General features: G+C 40.9%; 1 protein-coding gene across 1 annotated transcript in view; it reads right to left on the bottom strand.

The window, feature by feature from the left end:
- The window catches only part of LOC109871183 (UDP-glucuronic acid decarboxylase 1-like), a 120,221-nt gene that overhangs the window by 67,412 nt on the left and 33,628 nt on the right, over positions 1-19,181 (bottom strand). The window contains exon 2 of the mRNA XM_031806033.1: positions 7,072-7,143. Within this exon, the coding sequence (XP_031661893.1) occupies positions 7,072-7,143 (72 nt within the window). The remainder of the gene's footprint in view (positions 1-7,071; positions 7,144-19,181) is intronic.

The following is a 19,181-nucleotide window of genomic DNA, read 5'->3' as shown; positions in this document are numbered from 1 at the left end:
TGGATACAAAAGATTTCCCAAGCTTTAAACATCCCAAGGAGCACTGTGCAAGCGATAATATTGAAATGGAAGGAGTATCAGACCACTGCAAATCTACCAAGACCTGGCCGTCCCTCTAAACTTTCAGCTCATACAAGGAGAACACTGATCAGAGATGCAGCCAAGAGGCCCATGATCACTCTGGATGAACTGCAGAGATCTACAGCTGAGGTGGGAGACTCTGTCCATAGGACAACAATCAGTCGTATATTGCACAAATCTGGCCTTTATGGAAGAGTGGCAAGAAGAAAGCCATTTCTTAAAGATATCCATAAAAAGTGTCGTTTAAAGTTTGCCACAAGCCACCTGGGAGACACACCAAACATGTGGAAGAAGGTGCTCTGGTCAGATGAAACCAAAATTGAACTTTTTGGCAACAATGCAAAACGTTATGTTTGGCGTAAAAGCAACACAGCTCATCACCCTGACCACACCATCCCCACTGTCAAACATGGTGGTTGCAGCATCATGGTTTGGGCCTGCTTTTCTTCAGCAGGGACAGGGAAGATGGTTCAAATTGATGGGAAGATGGATGGAGCCAAATACAGGACCATTCTGGAAGAAAACCTGATGGAGTCTGCAAAAGACCTGAGACTGGGACGGAGATTTGTCTTCCAACAAGACAATGATCCAAAACATAAAGCAAAATCTACAGTGGAATGGTTCAAAAATAAACATATCCAGGTGTTAGAATGGCCAAGTCAAAGTCCAGACCTGAATCCAATCGAGAATCTGTGGAAAGAACTGAAAACTGCTGTTCACAAATGCTCTCCATCCAACCTCACTGAGCTCGAGCTGCTTCGCAAGGAGGAATGGGAAAACATTTCAGTCTCTCGATGTGCAAAACTGATAGAGACATACCCCAAGCGACTTACAGCTGTAATCGCAGCAAAAGGTGGCGCTACAAAGTATTAACTTAAGGGGGCTGAATAATTTTGCACGCCCAATTTTTCAGTTTTTGATTTGTTAAAAAAGTTTGAACTATCCCATAAATGTCGTTCCACTTCATGATTGTGTCCCACTTGTTGTTGATTCTTCACAAAAAAATACAGTTTTATATCTTTATGTTTGAAGCCTGAAATGTGGCAAAAGGTCGCAAAGTTCAAGGGGGCCGAATACTTTAGCAAGGCACCGTATAAACACAGTTGGAATAACTATTGCAGCTGGAAACGACAGTCGGAAGTTTACATACACCTCAGCCAAATACATTTAAACTCGTTCTTCACAATTCTTGAAATGTAATCCCAGTAAAAACTCCATGTCTTAGGTCAGTTAGGATCACCACTTTATTTCCACTTTATTTTAAGAATGTGAAATGTCACAATAATAGTAGAGAATGATTTATTTAAGATTTTACTTCTTTCATAACATTCCCAGTGGGTCAGAAGTTTACATACACTCAATTAGTATTTGGTAGCATTGCCTTTAAATTGTTTAACTTGGGTCAAACATTTCAGGTAGCCTTCCACAAGCTTCCCACTAGAAGTTGGGTGCATTTTGGCCCATTCCTCCTGACAGAGCTGGTGTAACTGAGTCAGGTACGTAGGCCTCCTTGCTCGCACATGCTTTTTCAGTTCTGCCCACAAATTGTCTATGGGATTGAGGCCAGGGCTTTGTGATGGCCACTCCAATACCTTGATTTTGTTGTCCTTAAGCCATTTTGCAACAACTATGTATGCTTGGTGTCATTGTCCATTTGGAAGACCCAGACCAAGCTTTAACTTCCTGACTGATGTCTTGAGGTGTTGCTTCAACAAATCCACACAATTTTCTTCCCTCATGATGCCATCTATTTTGTGAAGTGCACAAGTCCCTCCTGCAGCAAGGCACCCCCACAACATGATGCTGCCACCCCCGTGCTTCACGGTTAGGATGGTGTTCTTCGGCTTGCAAGCCTCCCCCTTTTTCCTCCAAACATAACAATGATCATTATGGCCATACAGTTCTATTTTTGTTTCATTAGACCAGAGGACAAAAAAAAAGTATGATCTTTGTCCCCATGTGCAGTTGCAAACCATAGTCTGGCTATTATGGCGGTTTTGGAGCAGTGGCTTCTTCCTTGCTGAGCGGCCTTTCAGGTTATGTCGATATAGGACACGTTTTACTGTGCATATAGATACTTTTGTACCTGTTTCCTCCAGCATCTTCACAAGGTCATTTGCTGTTGTTCTGGGATTGATTTGCACTTTTCGACCAAAGTACGTTCATCTCTAGGAGACAGAACGCATCTCCTTCCTGAGCGGTATGACGGCTGCATGGTGCCATGGTGTTTATACTTGCGTACTATTGTTTGTACAGATGAATGTGGTACACTCAGGCGTTTGGATATTGCTCCCAAGGATGAACCAGACTTGTGGAGGTCTACAATGTTTTTTTCTGAGGTCTTGGCGGATTTCTTTTGATTTTCCCATGATGTCAAGCAAAGAGGCACTGAGTTTGAAGGTAGGCCTTGAAATACATCCACAGGTACACCTCCAATTGACGTCAATTAGCCTATCAGAAGCTTCTAAAGCCATGAGATCATTTTCTGGAATTTTCCAAGCTGTTTAAAGGCACAGTCAACTTAGTGTATGTAAACTTCTGACCCACTGGAATTGCGATACAGTGAAAATTACCTGTGTCATGCACAAAGTAGATGTCCTAACTGACTTACCAAAACTATTGTTTGTTAACAAGACATTTGTGGAGTGGTTGAAAAACCTAAGTGCATGTAAACTTCCGACTTCAACTGGATGGATGGATAGAGTCAGAGAGAGAGAGAGAGAGAGAGAGCACGAGAGAGCAGATAAGGAGAGAGAGAGAGAGAGAGAGAGACAGAGACAGGAATGATCAGTCAGTCTGGTAGAAAGTGTCCAGATGGTGTGTTTAATAACTTGCCCCCTCCTAGCTGAGGTTGGAGATATTTGCTCTTGCTTAACTGTGTATCTGATCCACACAGCGAGGCGCGAAGGGAAACTCTAATCACTTCAGCCCAGAGTCAACGGCTCGCCATAAGAAGCCCGCAGTCAGGTACCCACGCTTACTCCCTCTGTCCGTCCGTCCGTCCGTCTGTCCGTCCGTCTGCATATATCAAACATCCTTCCTCCTAATGAAAGAGGGGACGATGGTGTGGTAATTTCATGGCAGTCATGTATTTTTTTTTATGAAGAAAGGAAATAGACATTAAAGCATACTGTACCCCATATTGGTGTAGGTTCCCCAGACAGCTAGAATGAAGGGTGAGAGAAGGGGAAGAGAAAAATTAACAAAGGGTGCTTATCAAAATAACCTCTCACACAATGACATTGTGTAATGTTTTTACCCTTGACTTGTACGTCCACATTCTCCTTTTACAATACACATACACACAGGTCTAGAAACCATCAATACGTATAAATAAACTAGTCAACAATTTATTTTTTAAAAGGAGGGAGAGCATAAGAGAGCGGTCTGTGTGACAAGCTAAAAGGATATCTCTGCTTATCTCTCCTCAGCCTTCCCTCTCACTCATTCTCCTTCTTCCTCCTCTCTCGCTGTCTTCTCTGTGAGCGTTCTCATCAGTGAGATTCTGCACACAGCACGCACCTCACAGAGAGAGTGTGATTTGTTCAAATGGGCTTTTAGAGGTGGACAGGCTATCATGTTGGCCTTTCATAGACACAACAGATGTACTAGGCAGACTAATAGACAAACATCACATAGACCATCACCCCTAGCTCTAAAGAGGGAGGGAAGTAACGAGGAAAGAAAAGAGGGAGGAAGTGATTGGTGGTTTTCATGGTAAATGACACCAGACAACTGTCATGGCTGTCTACTGTGAGACTACATTATCTAAAAACCTGTAGCTGGGATGACATAAACCCACCATCCACACTTTGGACATATTGTGGAATTAGAGAACACACACACACACACTCAAATCAGATACTTATTCATCAGTAATTCATTATTTACTCATTACATTATCAGGATACATTACCTCATAAGAAATAGTTCTGATCAGTATTCACGCGTTGGTGGAGTGTCAGTGTATGCTGGTGGTGTTTCCTTACTGGCTTGTATCCAGGATAGGGGGCGCACACATTCATTCTGTTGAATCATTATGTGTCTCATGCATCATCCCACCCATGGAAATAGCAACTAAATACATAAACATTTACATTATTCAACTTTATAAATATGTCAATCAATATCCACGGTGGATAAGAGTAAGATATGCTTGTAGGTCTATAAGAACAGCTCAGGCTGTGTGCGTGTGTGCATTTTGAAAGCACCATGTGTGTTCACGTGTGTGTCTGTGTGTGTTTACTAAAGATAATAAGTACCATAAATAAATCAATATGGCTAGAGAAAAGGAGAAATCTCCCCCGTCTGTCTCCCTGTTTGGTTTAGCTTATGAGGGTCAGTGTCAGACATAGCAGGCCTACATGCCGTGAATCTCATCCAGCTGCCTGTCACACCTCCACCTGTTAATCAACCTACAGCAACAACATGTTTACAGCCAACTGCAATACAAACTGCTCCTTTTCAAACAAGGAGAAGGATCTTGTCTTTTTCCACGTGAATTTAGCAAGTGAGTCTACAAGTTGTACACATCCACAATTCCACACCAATATGTGAACGAGGACCTTCATCACAGCTGTTAGGGGGTAAGTTAGAATGTGCCATACAGAGATGTGTGTAAGTGTGTGGGTGTGTGTGTTTATCAGTCTTGCTAGCAGATCAAGGTGTCAAATAAAAGTCAAGTAGACCTTCTCCGTATTTATTTCTAAGATTACAGACTCACTAGCTGGTGCTCTGAATCAGCTGAAAAGCAGTTCAGGAATGAGTGGATGCATGCTTTTGTTATTGACCAAATACTTATTTTCCACCATAATTTGCAAATAAATTCATTAAAAATCCTACAATGTGATTTTCTGGATTTATTTTCTCATAGTCATAGTTGAAGTCATAGTTGAAGTGTACCTATGATGAAAATTACAGGCCTGTCTCATCTTTTTAAGTGGGAGAACTTGCACAATTGGTGGCTGACTAAATAGTTTTTTGCCCCACTGTATGAGGTTAAATACTTAACTTTTTAATACACATAAGTGCATTTGTCCCAATACTTTGGGATAAAAATATGGATAAAAATACCCTCAAATTAAATCTGACAGTCTGCACTTTAACCTTAGTCATTGTATCACTTCAAATTCAAAGTGCTGGAGTACAGAGACAAAACAATAAAAAATGTGTCAGTGTCCCAATACTTTTGGAGCTCACTGTATTCTGCCATAGAGCTGAGAGAAAATGTTGCCGTTTATGAAGCTACTTTACTGCAATTCTATGCATTTCTCTATGGCTAATGCAGTGTTCTCTTAATCAAACATAATAACAAAATCTATACTGCTAAATACATTGTCTTGGGAATTTTCTATTCTCCATGACTGTCTAGCTTTTATTTGTGATTGTCAATACTCCGATGATATAATAAAAAGGTCCATTATCTTTTCTACCCAAGTTAAATATGTTTTAAGTCACTTAAGTTGACACTGAAAGCATTTTTACATCCTGAAAATGTACAAAAAAATAATAATACAAAAGTGATGGAATAAATTCCCTGTAAACTGTAAATTCTCTGCCTTTGTCATCCTTACTCGCACTTACAGTCCCATGCCTCTTTCGCTCAACGGGGAGTTGAGTTGTAGCAGGGTGTTGCGTTCCCTCTTCTAGAGGCGTACGTAACATAATGGGGGCTCATCCGGGATAATCATTAAACCCACCGGACCCTGCTGCTCTGAGCTCTCTGTTGCTAGTGATTGAGGTGTGATGGTAGGTTGTGAGTTTGGATGACTTGTTTAGTAGGCTGCATTGTACAAGATGGCTGCCTCATCTCCAAGTTCATTGAAGCGCCATCTGTTGATTGGTTGGTAAGGTTGCGTAAAGTAGACTTTTTAGCTATAGCTGACCATTATGAACTCTCCATCCTTGAGAATCCTTTTGGTGCTAGTCAGGGAGGGTTTAGTGAAGAAACTAATTTTCTTGTTGAACGATGCCAAGTCGGAGGACAGGGCGGAGGAAGGGGTTGCTCGTACCCCCTTGACATGGCCCCGGTGTGACCCTTTATCTTCTGCTTCGGGTCGTTCAGATGGGACCGCTAGGCTAAAGGTGAGGCTGCCTCGAGCGCCGCTCTGCCCGATTCCCGATTCCTTCCTCTTCCTTTGAAAGAGTGATAATCGATTGTGTAGGTCCGTTGCCAAAACCAGGTCAGGTAACCAGTTCTTACTAACAATAATGTGCAGTGCTACTCGATACGCAGAGGCTATCCCTCTCTGGACTATAACGGCTAAGACTGTGGTGAAGGCACTAGTGAAGTTCTTCTCTACATTTGGACTCCCTAAAGTAATCCAAACTGATCAGGGAAACAACTTTATGTCTAAACTGTTCTCAAATGTGTTAAAGACACTGTGTATTTCCCATCAGGTCTCCAGTCCGTATCATCCAGAGAGTCAAGGGGCCCACGAACACTGTCATCAGACGCTAAAGGTGATGCTACGCAAGTATTGCATGGATACCAGTACCGATTGGGATGAGGGGGTGCCCTTTCTCCTATTTGCTATTAGGGAAACCATACAAAAGTCCTTAGGGTTCAGCCCTGCTGACCTTGTATTTGGACACACCCCACGGGGCCCGCTAAAAGTTTTGAAGGAGCAAATCTTATCTCCTACATCCAATAGCGCCTCTAAAAATGTGTTGGATTATGTCAGTAAGATGCGGGAGAGACTGCACGCCGCATGTTCGTTAGCCCAAAAGTCTCTCTCCTCATCTCAAAAACGCATGAAATTACATTATGACAAAAAGGCTGTTGGCCATTCTTTTACACCAGGGGATCAAGTTTTAGTCTTGTTGCCAATCCCTGGCTCATCTCTGTCGACACGTTTTTCTGGGCCATATGTTGTGGAAAAGAAACTCAGTGACACCAATTATGTGATAAAGACCCCAGATCGGAGGCGTTCTTCCCGTGTGTGTCATGTTAACATGCTGAAAACATATTATGTGCCTGATTCTCCTAACAGTTCCTCGGGTAAGCTGGTCCAGCCCGCCGTCTCCAGTGTGACTGCGGTGATGCTGAAGCCTGGCTGGGACCTAAAGGAGGATAAGGAGGACGGGTTGGAGTTACGCCATACGTTACAACAGTGTAGAGGGGTACGTAACAGTGACGACATAAAAACTATGAAATAACACATATGGAATCATGTATTAACCAAAAAAGTGTTAAATAAAAATATATTTCATGTTTGAGATTCTTCAAAGTAGCCACCCTTTGCCTTGATGACAGCTTTGCACACTCTTGGCATTCTCTGAACCAGCTTCATGAGGTAGTCACCTGGAATGCATTTAAATTAACAGGTGTGCCTTGTTAATAGTTCATTTGTGGAAATATTTTCCTTCTTAATGCGGTTGAGCCAATCAGTTGTGTTGTGACAAGGTAATGGTGGTATACAGAATACAGCCCTATTTGGTAAAAACCAAGTCTATATTATGACAAGAACAGCTCAAATAAACACAGAGAAATAACAGTCCATCGTTACTTTAAGACATGAAGGTCAGTCAATCCGGAAAATGTCAATAACTTTTAAAGCTTCTACAAGTAGAGTCGCAAAAACCATCAAGCGCTATGATGAAACTGGCTCTCATGAGGGTCGCCACAGGAAAGGAAGACCCAGAGTTACCTCTGCTGCAAAGGATAAGTTCATTAGAGGTACCAGCCTTAGAAATTGCAGCACAGAGTTCAAGTAAGACACATGTCAACATCAACTGTTCAGAGAAACTGTGTGAATCAGGCCTTCATGGTAGAATTGCTCCTGTACTCTCTGTTCACTTATGACTGCACGGCTAGGCACGACTCCATCATTAAGTTTGCAGATGACACAACAGTGGTAGGCCTGATCAACGACAACAACGAGACAGCCTATAGGGAGGAGGTCAGAGCCCTGGCAGTGTGGTACCAGGACAACAACCTCTCCTTCAACATGATGATTGTGGTCTACAGGAAATAGAGGACCGAGCATGTCCCCATTCTCATCGACAGGGCTGAAGTGGAGCAGGTTGAGAGCTTCAAGTTCCTTGGTGTCCCCATCACCAACAAACTAACATGGTCCAAGCACACCAAGACAGTCGTGAAGAGGGCACGACAAAACCTATACCCCATCAGGAGACTTGGCATGGGTCCTCAGATCCTCAAAAGGGTCTACAGCTGCACCATTGAGAGCATCCTGACTGGTTGCATCACTGCCTGGTATGGCAACTACTCGGCTTCCGACTGCAAGGCACTTACAGAGGGTAGTGCAAACGGCCCAGTACGGGCCAAGCTTCCTGCCATCCAGGACCTCTATACCAGGCGGTGTCAGAGGAAGGCCCTAGAAATTGTCAAAGACTCCAGCCACACTAGTCATAGACTCATGTGCCTTTTACTGAGTGGCTTCTGTCTGGCCACTCTCCCATAAAGGCCTTATTGGTGGAGTGCTGCAGAGATGGTTGTCCTTCTGGAAGGTTCCACAGAGGATCTCTGGAGTGCTGTCAGAGTGACCATCGGGTTCTTGGTCACCTCCCTGACCAAGGCCATTCTCCCCTGATTGCTCAGTTTGGCCGGGCGGCCAGCTCTAGGAAGAGTCTTTGTGGCTCCAAACTTCTTCCATTTAAGAATGATGGAGGCCAGTGTGTTCTTGGTGACCTTCAATGTTGCAGAAATTTGTTGGTACCCTTCCCCAGATCTTGACCTCGACACAATCCTGTATCGGAGCTCTACGGGCAATTCCTTCAACCTCATTTCATGGTTTTTGCTCAGACACGCACTGTCCACTGTGGGACCTTATACAGACATGTGTGTACCTTTCAAAATCATGTCCAATCAATTGAATTTACCACGTGGACTCCAATCAAGTTATAGAAACAGATCAAGGATGATCAGTGTAAACGGGATGCACCGGAGCTCAATTTTGGGTCTCGAGGCAAAGGGTCTGAATTATTGATGCACTGATATTACATTTTTGGACAATATCGATATCCGTCGTTTTCCTTGTCAAAAAAAACCTGATACGATAACCGGTATTTACAGTTTTAGCAACCTTTTTAAACATTCTAGTACAGTTAAATAGTTAATACACACACATGGACGCAGTGGTCTAAGGCACTGCATCTCAGTGCAAGAGGTGTCACTACAGTCCCTGGTTCGAATCCAGCCTGTATCACATCTGGCAGTGATTGGGAGTCCCATAGTGCGGGGCACAATTGGCCCAGCATCGTCCTGGCCGTCATTGTAAATAAGAATTTGTTCTTAACCTCTAGTGACTCCTAGCGTAATCATCGCCTGACACCAATTAGCATAACGCAAGGACATAAATATCCCTAGAAAATATTCCTACCCATGAAAATCACAAATGAAATATATTGAGACACAGCTTAGCCTTTTGTTAATCACCCTGTCATCAAAATATGCTTTACAGCCAAAGCTAGACAAGCATTTGTATAAGTTTATCGATAGCCTAGCATAGCATTTTGTCCAGCTAGCAGCAGGTAACTTGGTCACGGAAATCAGAAAAGCAATCAAATTAAATCGTTTACCTTTGATGAGCTTCGGATGTTTTCACACACGAGACTCCCAGTTAGATAGCAAATGTTCCTTTTTTCCAAAAATATTATTTTTGTAGGCGAAATAGCTCCGTTTGTTCTTCACGTTTGGCTGAGAAATCGCCTGGAAATTGCAGTCACGAAAACGAAATTAGCTCCAAATTAGCTCCATAATCAAAATCGACAGAAACATGGCAAACGTTGTTTATAATCAATCCTCAAGGTGTTTTTCAAATATCTATTCGATAATATATCCATCGGGACAATTAGTTTTTCAGTGGGAGTAATGGCTACCTCTGTATTTTATGCGAGAATCTCTCTGGCAGCATCAGGTGACCACCTGTGCAATGTAGCCGCTTACGGGTATTCTTCAACATAAATGCGTAAAACTACGTCACAATGCTGTAGACACCTTCGGGAATACGGAGAAAGAGTAATCTGGTTGATAGCCCATTCACTGCTCAATAGGGACTCATTGGAACTCAGCCCTATCAAAATATGGAGCACTTCCGGATTGGATTTTTCTCAGGCTTTCGCCTGCAACATCAGTTCTGTTATACTCACAGACAATACCTTTACAGTTTTGGAAACGTTAGAGTGTTTTCTATCCTAAGCTGTCAATTATTTGCATATTCTAGCATCTTGTCCTGACAAAATATCCCATTTACTACGGGAACGTTTTTTTCCCAAAAATGAAAATACTGCCCCCTAGTCACAACAGGTTTTAAGTGACTTGCCTAGTTAAATAAAGGTTACACACACACACACACACAGACCAAAAAGTTATTTTGGTGGCATTTACGTATGTTCCCATTACCAGTAAAACATAATCAAAACCTCTTTCTTTCACCTACTTGCTATGCTGTTTCGTTGTTTATTTGTTCAGTCATTTCATTCTCAACCAGGATTTCTATGGAACGCTGTTTGAGTCTTTGCATGTCAAAAAAGATACGTCAAATAACACTATTTGACGTGTGAAATAATACGACATCTGTTTCAGTAGCTATAGTTAGGTAGCTATAGTTATCTAGCTAACTATATAGCTAGGTGTCATCTAAAATAGCCCTAATTTATAAGACAGTTCTTATTTGATTAATGGTAGTCGGGCCCATCTATGTGAAGCTAGCCACAATAAGGATTAGCCACAATAATGGACTTTGCGGTTAGCCTTCAAAATAAAAGTATGGCACAGTTCTACTATTTGTTTTAATTTGCATTACTGTTAATGGTATACTAGTATTTTGAAGGCAAACCGCATATTCCACTATTGTGCCTAATCCATATTGTGGCTAGCTTCACAACACATAACCCGGTGCGGTTGAGCCTCACTAGCCAGATGAAGCTAGCTGGCTGCTTATACCGTTAACCCTGTTGCCCAAAGCTAAGTTGCTGACAAGCTATTTATTTTCATGATCTGAAGTTCACTTTCAATAGGCGAACAACAAGTGGCAACCTAGCTAATACTTACTCACAAGGATTCCTAAATCATTGTTAAGGATAATGAAAATGATTGCAGTTTCTACTGGTCATTGTTTCCAGGCTGGTTGTATTGGTGCTAGCTAGGTACCAAGCTAAAGCTAGCTAGCTACCCCAGAAGTTGCGGTCGAACAAATGATGCTTCATTACCAACGCAGTATTGTCAGCACATCGTTCGTGGTGTTTGCTTGTTTGCAGACTTTTTTGTACAGCTTTGACAGCACTACTGTATCTTTTTTGAAACACAAAGACCCAAAGAGTGTTCCATAGTATGTATGTTGTGAGCTAATAGCAGTGATGCTATTACTGTGTATCTCCTGCCGGGCAACATGTGTACCGGTGCCCGACCAGTCAGCGAAAGCAAACATCACACATGACAGAGAACAGTTGATTGTCAAGGGCAATGATTTCCATTATCTTGGTGTTAATGGAGTTCGCCTTTGAGTTGTCTTGCTGAAATTTTGCTACTGTTCCAAATGACTGCTTGATCCACACAGCATACATTGTGGGCTAGTTTAGGAATGCTGTGTTGCATGTATAGCTCATTATGTCATGTACCTATGTTGTATATGTACAGTGGTTCCTCCTTTAAAAGTTGCGTCACACTGCGGCACACCCTGTGTGCAGCGTGCTGCTGCAGCATTCTGTGTCATGTCATTTAATTCTCAGCCATTTCTTCTGTTACTGCAAGTTACTGCTAGTTTGACCACGAGTTTGACCACGAGGACATATTTGAGAAGAATTTGATAGTATTCCGTATTGGCATTGCCAGAGAATTTATAACCTTTTTTGTAATAACATAGTTTATGGGATTGATTTTAAGAAATTTGGCTTATTAAATTGATTATGGTGTTTCCATTCAGAGAAAAATTGGCAGTTTGTAAATTCAGACCGTTTCGCTCTCGGAGTGCACACTGGATGTTCGGGCCAAAGAGTAGGGTTGATTTGAGCGTTCTGGCCTTACAACGGCAGTCAAGCACCCAAGCTAACGTTGGCTAGCTACTTCCTGACACAAATGAGACCACTCTGACCATTTTACTCGCCATAGCAGAGCTGGTAAGGCAGTTTCCATGTTAACCAGAGCGCTGGTGACTGTAAATGTGCTGCTGGAAACAATTTAATTTTGCTTTTTTTCCCGATGTTTACTGACATGGCCATATTAAATTATTCTGCGCTCTGGTACACTCAGACGAGAGCGCTCTGAAATCGTGTAGATATTAGGCTGGACACAATTTTTAACAACTTTCTTTTCTGAGAAAAACTAGTGTATTGCATCCTCCATAGAGCCATTTCATAATATGACCATATTTCCCAACTGCTTGCCATAATTTTGAAGTAATCGCGAAAAAACCAGGCCTTATTTTAGTGCATTTTTCAACCTGCCGGCACCTATTAATTCTATTGAGCACCGTGGCACCAACTCGCCTTCCGAACGTTCTATTCCCAGCTTATTGTTCCACGTCACAATGCCTGCTTCGCTATTGTTGGCAATGAGACCTGCTCACGTTGTTTTATAGTTAAACTGTAAACAACAAAAATAATATTGGAACTCTGCGGTCTTCCCATTGTTTTCTATGGGGGAAATATAGACATGTCTGTCTATTTCGCCAAATATCTTGCAATGTGTATATTTAGAATTTTTTCAGGTCGGGTGTAACTGGTGTGAAATGGCTGGCTAGCAAGTTAGCGGGGTGGACGCTAATAGCGTTTCAATCGGTGACGTCACGCCGTCTGAGACCTTGAAGTAGTTGTTCCTTGCTCGGCTTTTGTGGAGCGATGGGTAACGATGCTTCGAGGGTGGCTATCGTCTATGTGTGCAGAAGATCCCTTGTTCAAGCCTAGGTATGGGGTGAGGAGAGGGATGGAAGCAAAACTGTTACACAGGCACCATTTTTAATCAGGAGATTCTCCTCTTTGTAATTATATAATTCTAGCGAGCTTGTTTGTCATCGATCGCTAGACCAGAAATAGTCAGTAGTTTTTATTTTTTCACGACATTTTCATTATGCAGACATAAGCACAGTTGACACCATCGAGGTGCGGATGTTCACTTTCTACACAAGTTGTTTTTTTCTAGTTTCGTCCGACGAACAGATTGTAGTGGTAAAATAAGAAGGGATACATTTTTTATGGAATTTTTAGCATCACAGTGTTCCAGTTTAACCAACATTCTTAAGCCATTTTCAGCCTTGGGTGAATTTTGACTCATTCTATTGTCCAGCGTATAGATAGCCAGAGCGAATTTACAATAGCACCCGAATGTCCATTGAGAAAGCACAACAACTATTCCATTTAGCTAAGCTAAGAATGACGAGAATAATCAAGTCAATAAACGTTGGGTAGTTAGTTAGCCTATAGTTTGATGTATAACTACTAATGTTAGGTAGCTAGCTAACATACCGGTACGTACTGCTGTAATGATATGCTATGTGGTTCGTAAGGACAGTGTAGCTAACAAATTGTCAGCCAACATAATGTGTAAGGTAACGTAACGTATTTGAAAAGTCATAACTTTATTACACGAGTAGCAAGCTAACCCTTGATCGTTAGGGCAAATCTGGTCTGTGATAGGTGTGAACCCCCTCCCCCTCCTCCTATCTCGGCTACTAGACTATTCTAATGTAAACGTTGAATAGTCTATTGTTCAGCTATTAGCCCTCCTCCCCAACTTGCAACAAATTGCTGTTCATCTCATTCCTTTCCCTCTTCCACGCATCATCATTCTGCTCCTAAGTGGTTCGCTTGTGGGCGTGCTGGCAGGATATGGCAGCATCTTCGGTTGTGAGTCAAGAATTCTGCATACAGTAGCACATTTGTATGAAGGTGTGGTTATTCACAGTAGAGGTTGGCCGATTAATTAGGACCGATTTCAAGTTTTCATAACAATCGGAAATCTGTATTTTGGGGCGCCAATTAAAAAATAAATAATAATAATAATAATAATATTTTTATTTTATTTAACTAGGCAAGTCAGTTAAGAACACAATGACGGCCTAGGAACGAGGCAGAACGACAGATTTTTACCTTGTCAGCTCGGGGGATCCAATCTTGCAACCTTAGTTAACTAGTCCAACGCTCTAACCACCTGGTTTACATTGCACTCCACGAGGAGCCTGCCTGTTACGCGAATGCAGTAAGCCAAGGTAAGTTGCTAACTAGCATTAAACTTATCTTATAAAAAACAAACAATCAACGACTGTCGTTGCTCCAATGTGTCCTTAACCATAAACATCAATGCCTTTCTTAAAATCAATACCCAAGTATACATTTTTAAACCTGCATTTTTAGCTAAAAGAAATCCAGGTTAGCAGGCGATATTAACCAGGTGAAATTGTGTCACATCTTGCGTTCATTGCACGCAGAGTCAGGGTATATGCAACAGTTTGGGTCGCCTGGCTCTTTGCGAACTAATTTGCCAGAATGTTACGTAATTATGACATAACATTGAAGGTTGTGCAATGTAACAGGAATATTTAGACTCATGGAGGCCACCTGTTTTCGACATGATAGTTTCCGGATTTGACCTAAGGCTCGTATTTCTGTGTGTTTATTATAGTTAAGTCTATGATTTTATATTTGATAGAGCAGTCTGACTGAGGGGTGGTAGACTCGTAATTGTCAAATGTATATGGTTTAGAGAGAAATAGTCGACGCGTTATAATTCCTGTAATAACCTGCGGCTGAACATGAAAGGGATTCCTTTGTTATTTTACCGCTCATGTCTTCCATAGAGAATGTCTTGATCTACTTCAAATAAGGTCTGTGTTTCGTGCAGGTTTAAACCGCCTTGGCATTTTGATACCCGTGTAAATCTCACTAGGATAGGGTAACATTTGTCAACATATTTTCATAAATCCACTCTACAAAAAATTATCTTCGCTTATATTTAGCCAATATTGATCAGAGTTACCTTGTCCTATGGATATCTACACAGTTATAAAATTGGCAAGGTGGTGTAAGCCTACACGAAACACAGACCTTATTTTAAGTGAATCTAAAAATATCCTATGGAATAAATGAATGAAGGAACCGCTTTTCAGATTTTGCTAGAAGGTGTCATGGGAATTATGACTCGCACTTTGGTAGTCAATTCTTACCATGCCCATTATTAAAATAGGATTTCCTGCATATAGAAATTACAGTTTTTGTTTTCAACATTCATCAGTCATGTTATTTGAGACTAAATAGATTTTATTTATGTATTATATTAAGTTAAAATAGTGTTCATTGTTCATTCAGTATTGTTGCAATTGTCATTATTAAAAAATGTGTGTGTGTGTGTGTATATATATATATATATATATATATATAAAAATAAATTAAATCGGCTGATTAATCAGTATCAGCTTTTTTTGTCCTGCAGTAATCGGTATCGGCGTTGAAAAGTCACAAATCGGTCTACCTCTAATTCACAGGCAAATTGTTATATGCTATGGAGGTACATTCGTGTCTTTTTGTCAAGAGCAAAACCTTTTATTTTCAATCAAAAATAATTGTTCAGAAAGCAACTGTGGTATATATATATATAAGAATGTGTTCTTAACTGACTTGCCTAGTTAAATAAAGGTATAAAATATTATATATATATATATATATATAATATATTTATATATATATATATTTATATATATATTTATATATATATATATATTTATATATATATATATATATATATATTTATATATATATATATATATATATATATATATATATATATATATATATATATAACCTGTTGGATCCCCATTAATCACGCCATCCCTTCACATGGTTTAAGAATAGGTAAAGACACATTCACATATGAAGACAATGTTCCATTCTGTCCTCTTCCCTTTCTGATATTCTGCATAGCACCAAGGACATGTGAAAGACAAGCCTGACCTCTCCCCTCTCTGGGCCCCAAGTGACTGAGCCCCAGCCGAGGGAAAAGTGCAACTGCCAACACTATAGTCCAAAAGGACACATTCTAATGACAAGTATCTCACATACCATATTATGCAAATAAAACATCTTAATTATCTATGTTACCCAACTAATTCTGATTCATCCACCACACCCTCCCGCATCTGAACTGGCTGACACAGGGGGCACAGCATGATCATAGGTCACTTGGTCGGGTCAACAGGAATTATTATTAAAGAGATGCTTTACATTGAAATACAGACAGAGATGTAGTAGTCCCAGAGTTAATGATCCAAGGTCAGTTTTGCATTTCACCTCCTGATTTAAGACGACTGACCGTGTTAGAATAAAAAAAACAAGGCTTAATCATGCACTCTCTCTCTCTCTCTCTATCCATATGTCACTCGTCTGCAGTTATGTCTTGAGGTGAGAGAGGAATCCAGTCCCGTCATCGCCACCTCACCTGCTCTTAAGATAACCTTTGGGCCAACTGGGGGCCCAAGGCTGGAGGCAGGAGACACCAGCATTGTGATGAACTGAGAGAATATTAGGGTAGCACTGTAATTCATGGATCATATGCTGTCTGTCGCTGTTCTTACCTCTTTCACTTTCTGTCTTCTACACCTCTCTCCCCACCTTGTCTTTCTTCCTTGTTTAATAAACACCATATGTGCATTGAAGTACAGATTGAACTTGTATTTATAATATTACAATTATCATAATTATAATGCATTTATAACACCTGTATAATGAACTTCTTTCAATAAAGCGTTTCACATTCTCCACTGGTTGAAATTAAGTATCTCATTGAATTATTTTTTTCTGTAAATATGAATTACAAATCAATCATGTTTCTAGTCTATTGCATAGTTACAATGTGTAATCATTGAGGTCTTAGGAGCAGGAGTGGTAAACACCGTTGAAGTGTATAATTGTAATACATACATGCAGACACAGCATCATTCAAATAATGGAGTTTGTTAAGACTGAAGAATAATGTCTCAGAGATTCATACCTGAACCGCACATTTATTTGCCAAAGAAGAGTACACGATCAGTGAACATATTCAATGTACAGACTACAATGTGGGAATCTCATGCGTGGTAATAACTACAGTACATGTGTACTGTATATAGGACTTACATCCTTGGCACAATAAAGTTATTATACTCTACTCTATCCATAGGGTTCATTAATGCCATTCAGACATGAAGTTGATACAACTATGATAGCTGAAGTTCATAGATGTGTATGAATAATGTAGCTAGCTACACATCCATAGGCATACAGTTATTTTTATCCTCCACTACACAATAAGCACAATAAATACTTATCAAGCTATGTTACTTCAGCTGCATTGCAAGGCAAGCTTACACAATTGTACATTCAATTTGCAGTAAATGATTTAGCTAGCTAGATTCTTTATATCCACTGTTTCACAAGACGACAGCCTGGTTTGCTGTTTCTCTCAAAAATCCCTAAAACATTAAACACGAATTACAAATTCATTCTAACACTAGCTAGCTAGCTAATGTTAGCTAGTCATATAACTTGCTAAATAGCGATTTTCGTAAATTAACTTAATGACAAAAAAATATGCACAAACGTTTGTCTCTACATTAACTAACATATTCCTTTTCTCTTGCTTGAATCATTATGACGTTATAACAACTTACATCTGGTTCCACTGTAATGTTTTGTCAGCCATCTTTGTTGAAGAAAGCCACAAGGCAAGGGTGGGTCGAGTCAAAATTTGTCATTGGAACCACTCGATAGGATTGGTGAAAAAAAAACTTGGGACCCAAATGCATAATGAGTGCTCTAACTCCCCCTTGTGGTGGTCTGGAGCAATGACGCCGTGACGCTGGGTACCTCTAAGTCCCATGGTGCAAGCTTGCAAACTTTAAAGTTGGAACCACTGTATGCATGTCAGTTTTGACATCGGTTTTGCACATCGGGGCGTTAAACTAGACATCGGCCGATACCGATGTTGGCATTTTTAGCTAATATCAGGCGATTCCGATATGTTCACCGATATATCGTGCATCCCTAGTCTGAATACTTATGTAAATAAGGTGTTTGTTTTTATTTGTAATAAATTTGCTATTATAAAAACCTGTTTTCGCTTTGTCATTACACGGTGACTGAATGTACATTTATGAGGATTTTTTCAATTGAATCCATATTAGAATAAGGCTGTAATGTAACAAAATGTGAAAAAAGTAACAGGGTCTGAATACTTTCCAAATGCACTATATTTTACACTGTTTGGATATAGGTGACCCGAAAAAACACTCAGGTGGCCCGCCCGGATTTACCTAGCAGAAAAATCCCTGATCGGTCTCACCAAAGAGCTTCCCCTGGGGTCCTAATGGGCACTCCACCTGTCGCTATGGAGATCTGAGTGTGTGTGTGTGGCAAATGACTTTCATATATGGGTGCACACACACATCCTTGCTTGCTACAGCATGCCCTGCTAGTGGCCTGTGCCAGTTTGATAGCCTTGTTCGTATGAACAGGGCTACTCTGTACTCAGCTCGCTTTCAGTTAGTTGACATTTCCACATGAGCCACCTGTTGCACTCAACACTCGACAAAAGAATCTTGAAAAACGTATATTTTGGCTAGATGTTTTGTATGTTCCGCACTTCTTTCACAGAACGTGACGGGATTTAATGGCACATCAAATATGGGAGAGCCATCTTGTAGTCTTACAGTGTCCAATTCTGAGCATCTCTCGGTGTCCATCCCAGGTGATTTTACACAAAAGTATTAACCCAGCCGAGAAAAACAGAACTGGCAGGTTAAAAGAGCCTGAAGGTTGGAGGTGGATGGCTGGCGGGAAGCTAGCGGCTAAGTAGCCTAATCTCTTGTGACAGACTGTTATAGAGACTGTCGGCAAATTGAATCTGAGATTCCGATGAGGTGAACAATATCACAGATACATGAACTATGCCTATGATTTGGTGCATCTGTGTCTGATTATTTTGATGAATAAAGGTGGTTCTTGAAGTGGAGTGGAAGCAGGGATTTTAACTGGAAAGTTAGTAGTGGTGCTTTAGCGGGGTGGTGCACTAGTGGGTGTTGAATACTAAGGGGGCTGTGTGTGGTTGTTCGTGTATTGTCGATGTGCTCTGTGTGCGCTGCATGTGGGATCGTTCTATCCTACTTGGCAAA

The sequence above is a fragment of the Oncorhynchus kisutch genome, linkage group LG26 (assembly GCF_002021735.2).
Source record: "Oncorhynchus kisutch isolate 150728-3 linkage group LG26, Okis_V2, whole genome shotgun sequence".
Lineage (NCBI taxonomy): Eukaryota > Metazoa > Chordata > Actinopteri > Salmoniformes > Salmonidae > Oncorhynchus > Oncorhynchus kisutch.
This window is presented reverse-complemented; position numbering and strand designations above follow the sequence as displayed.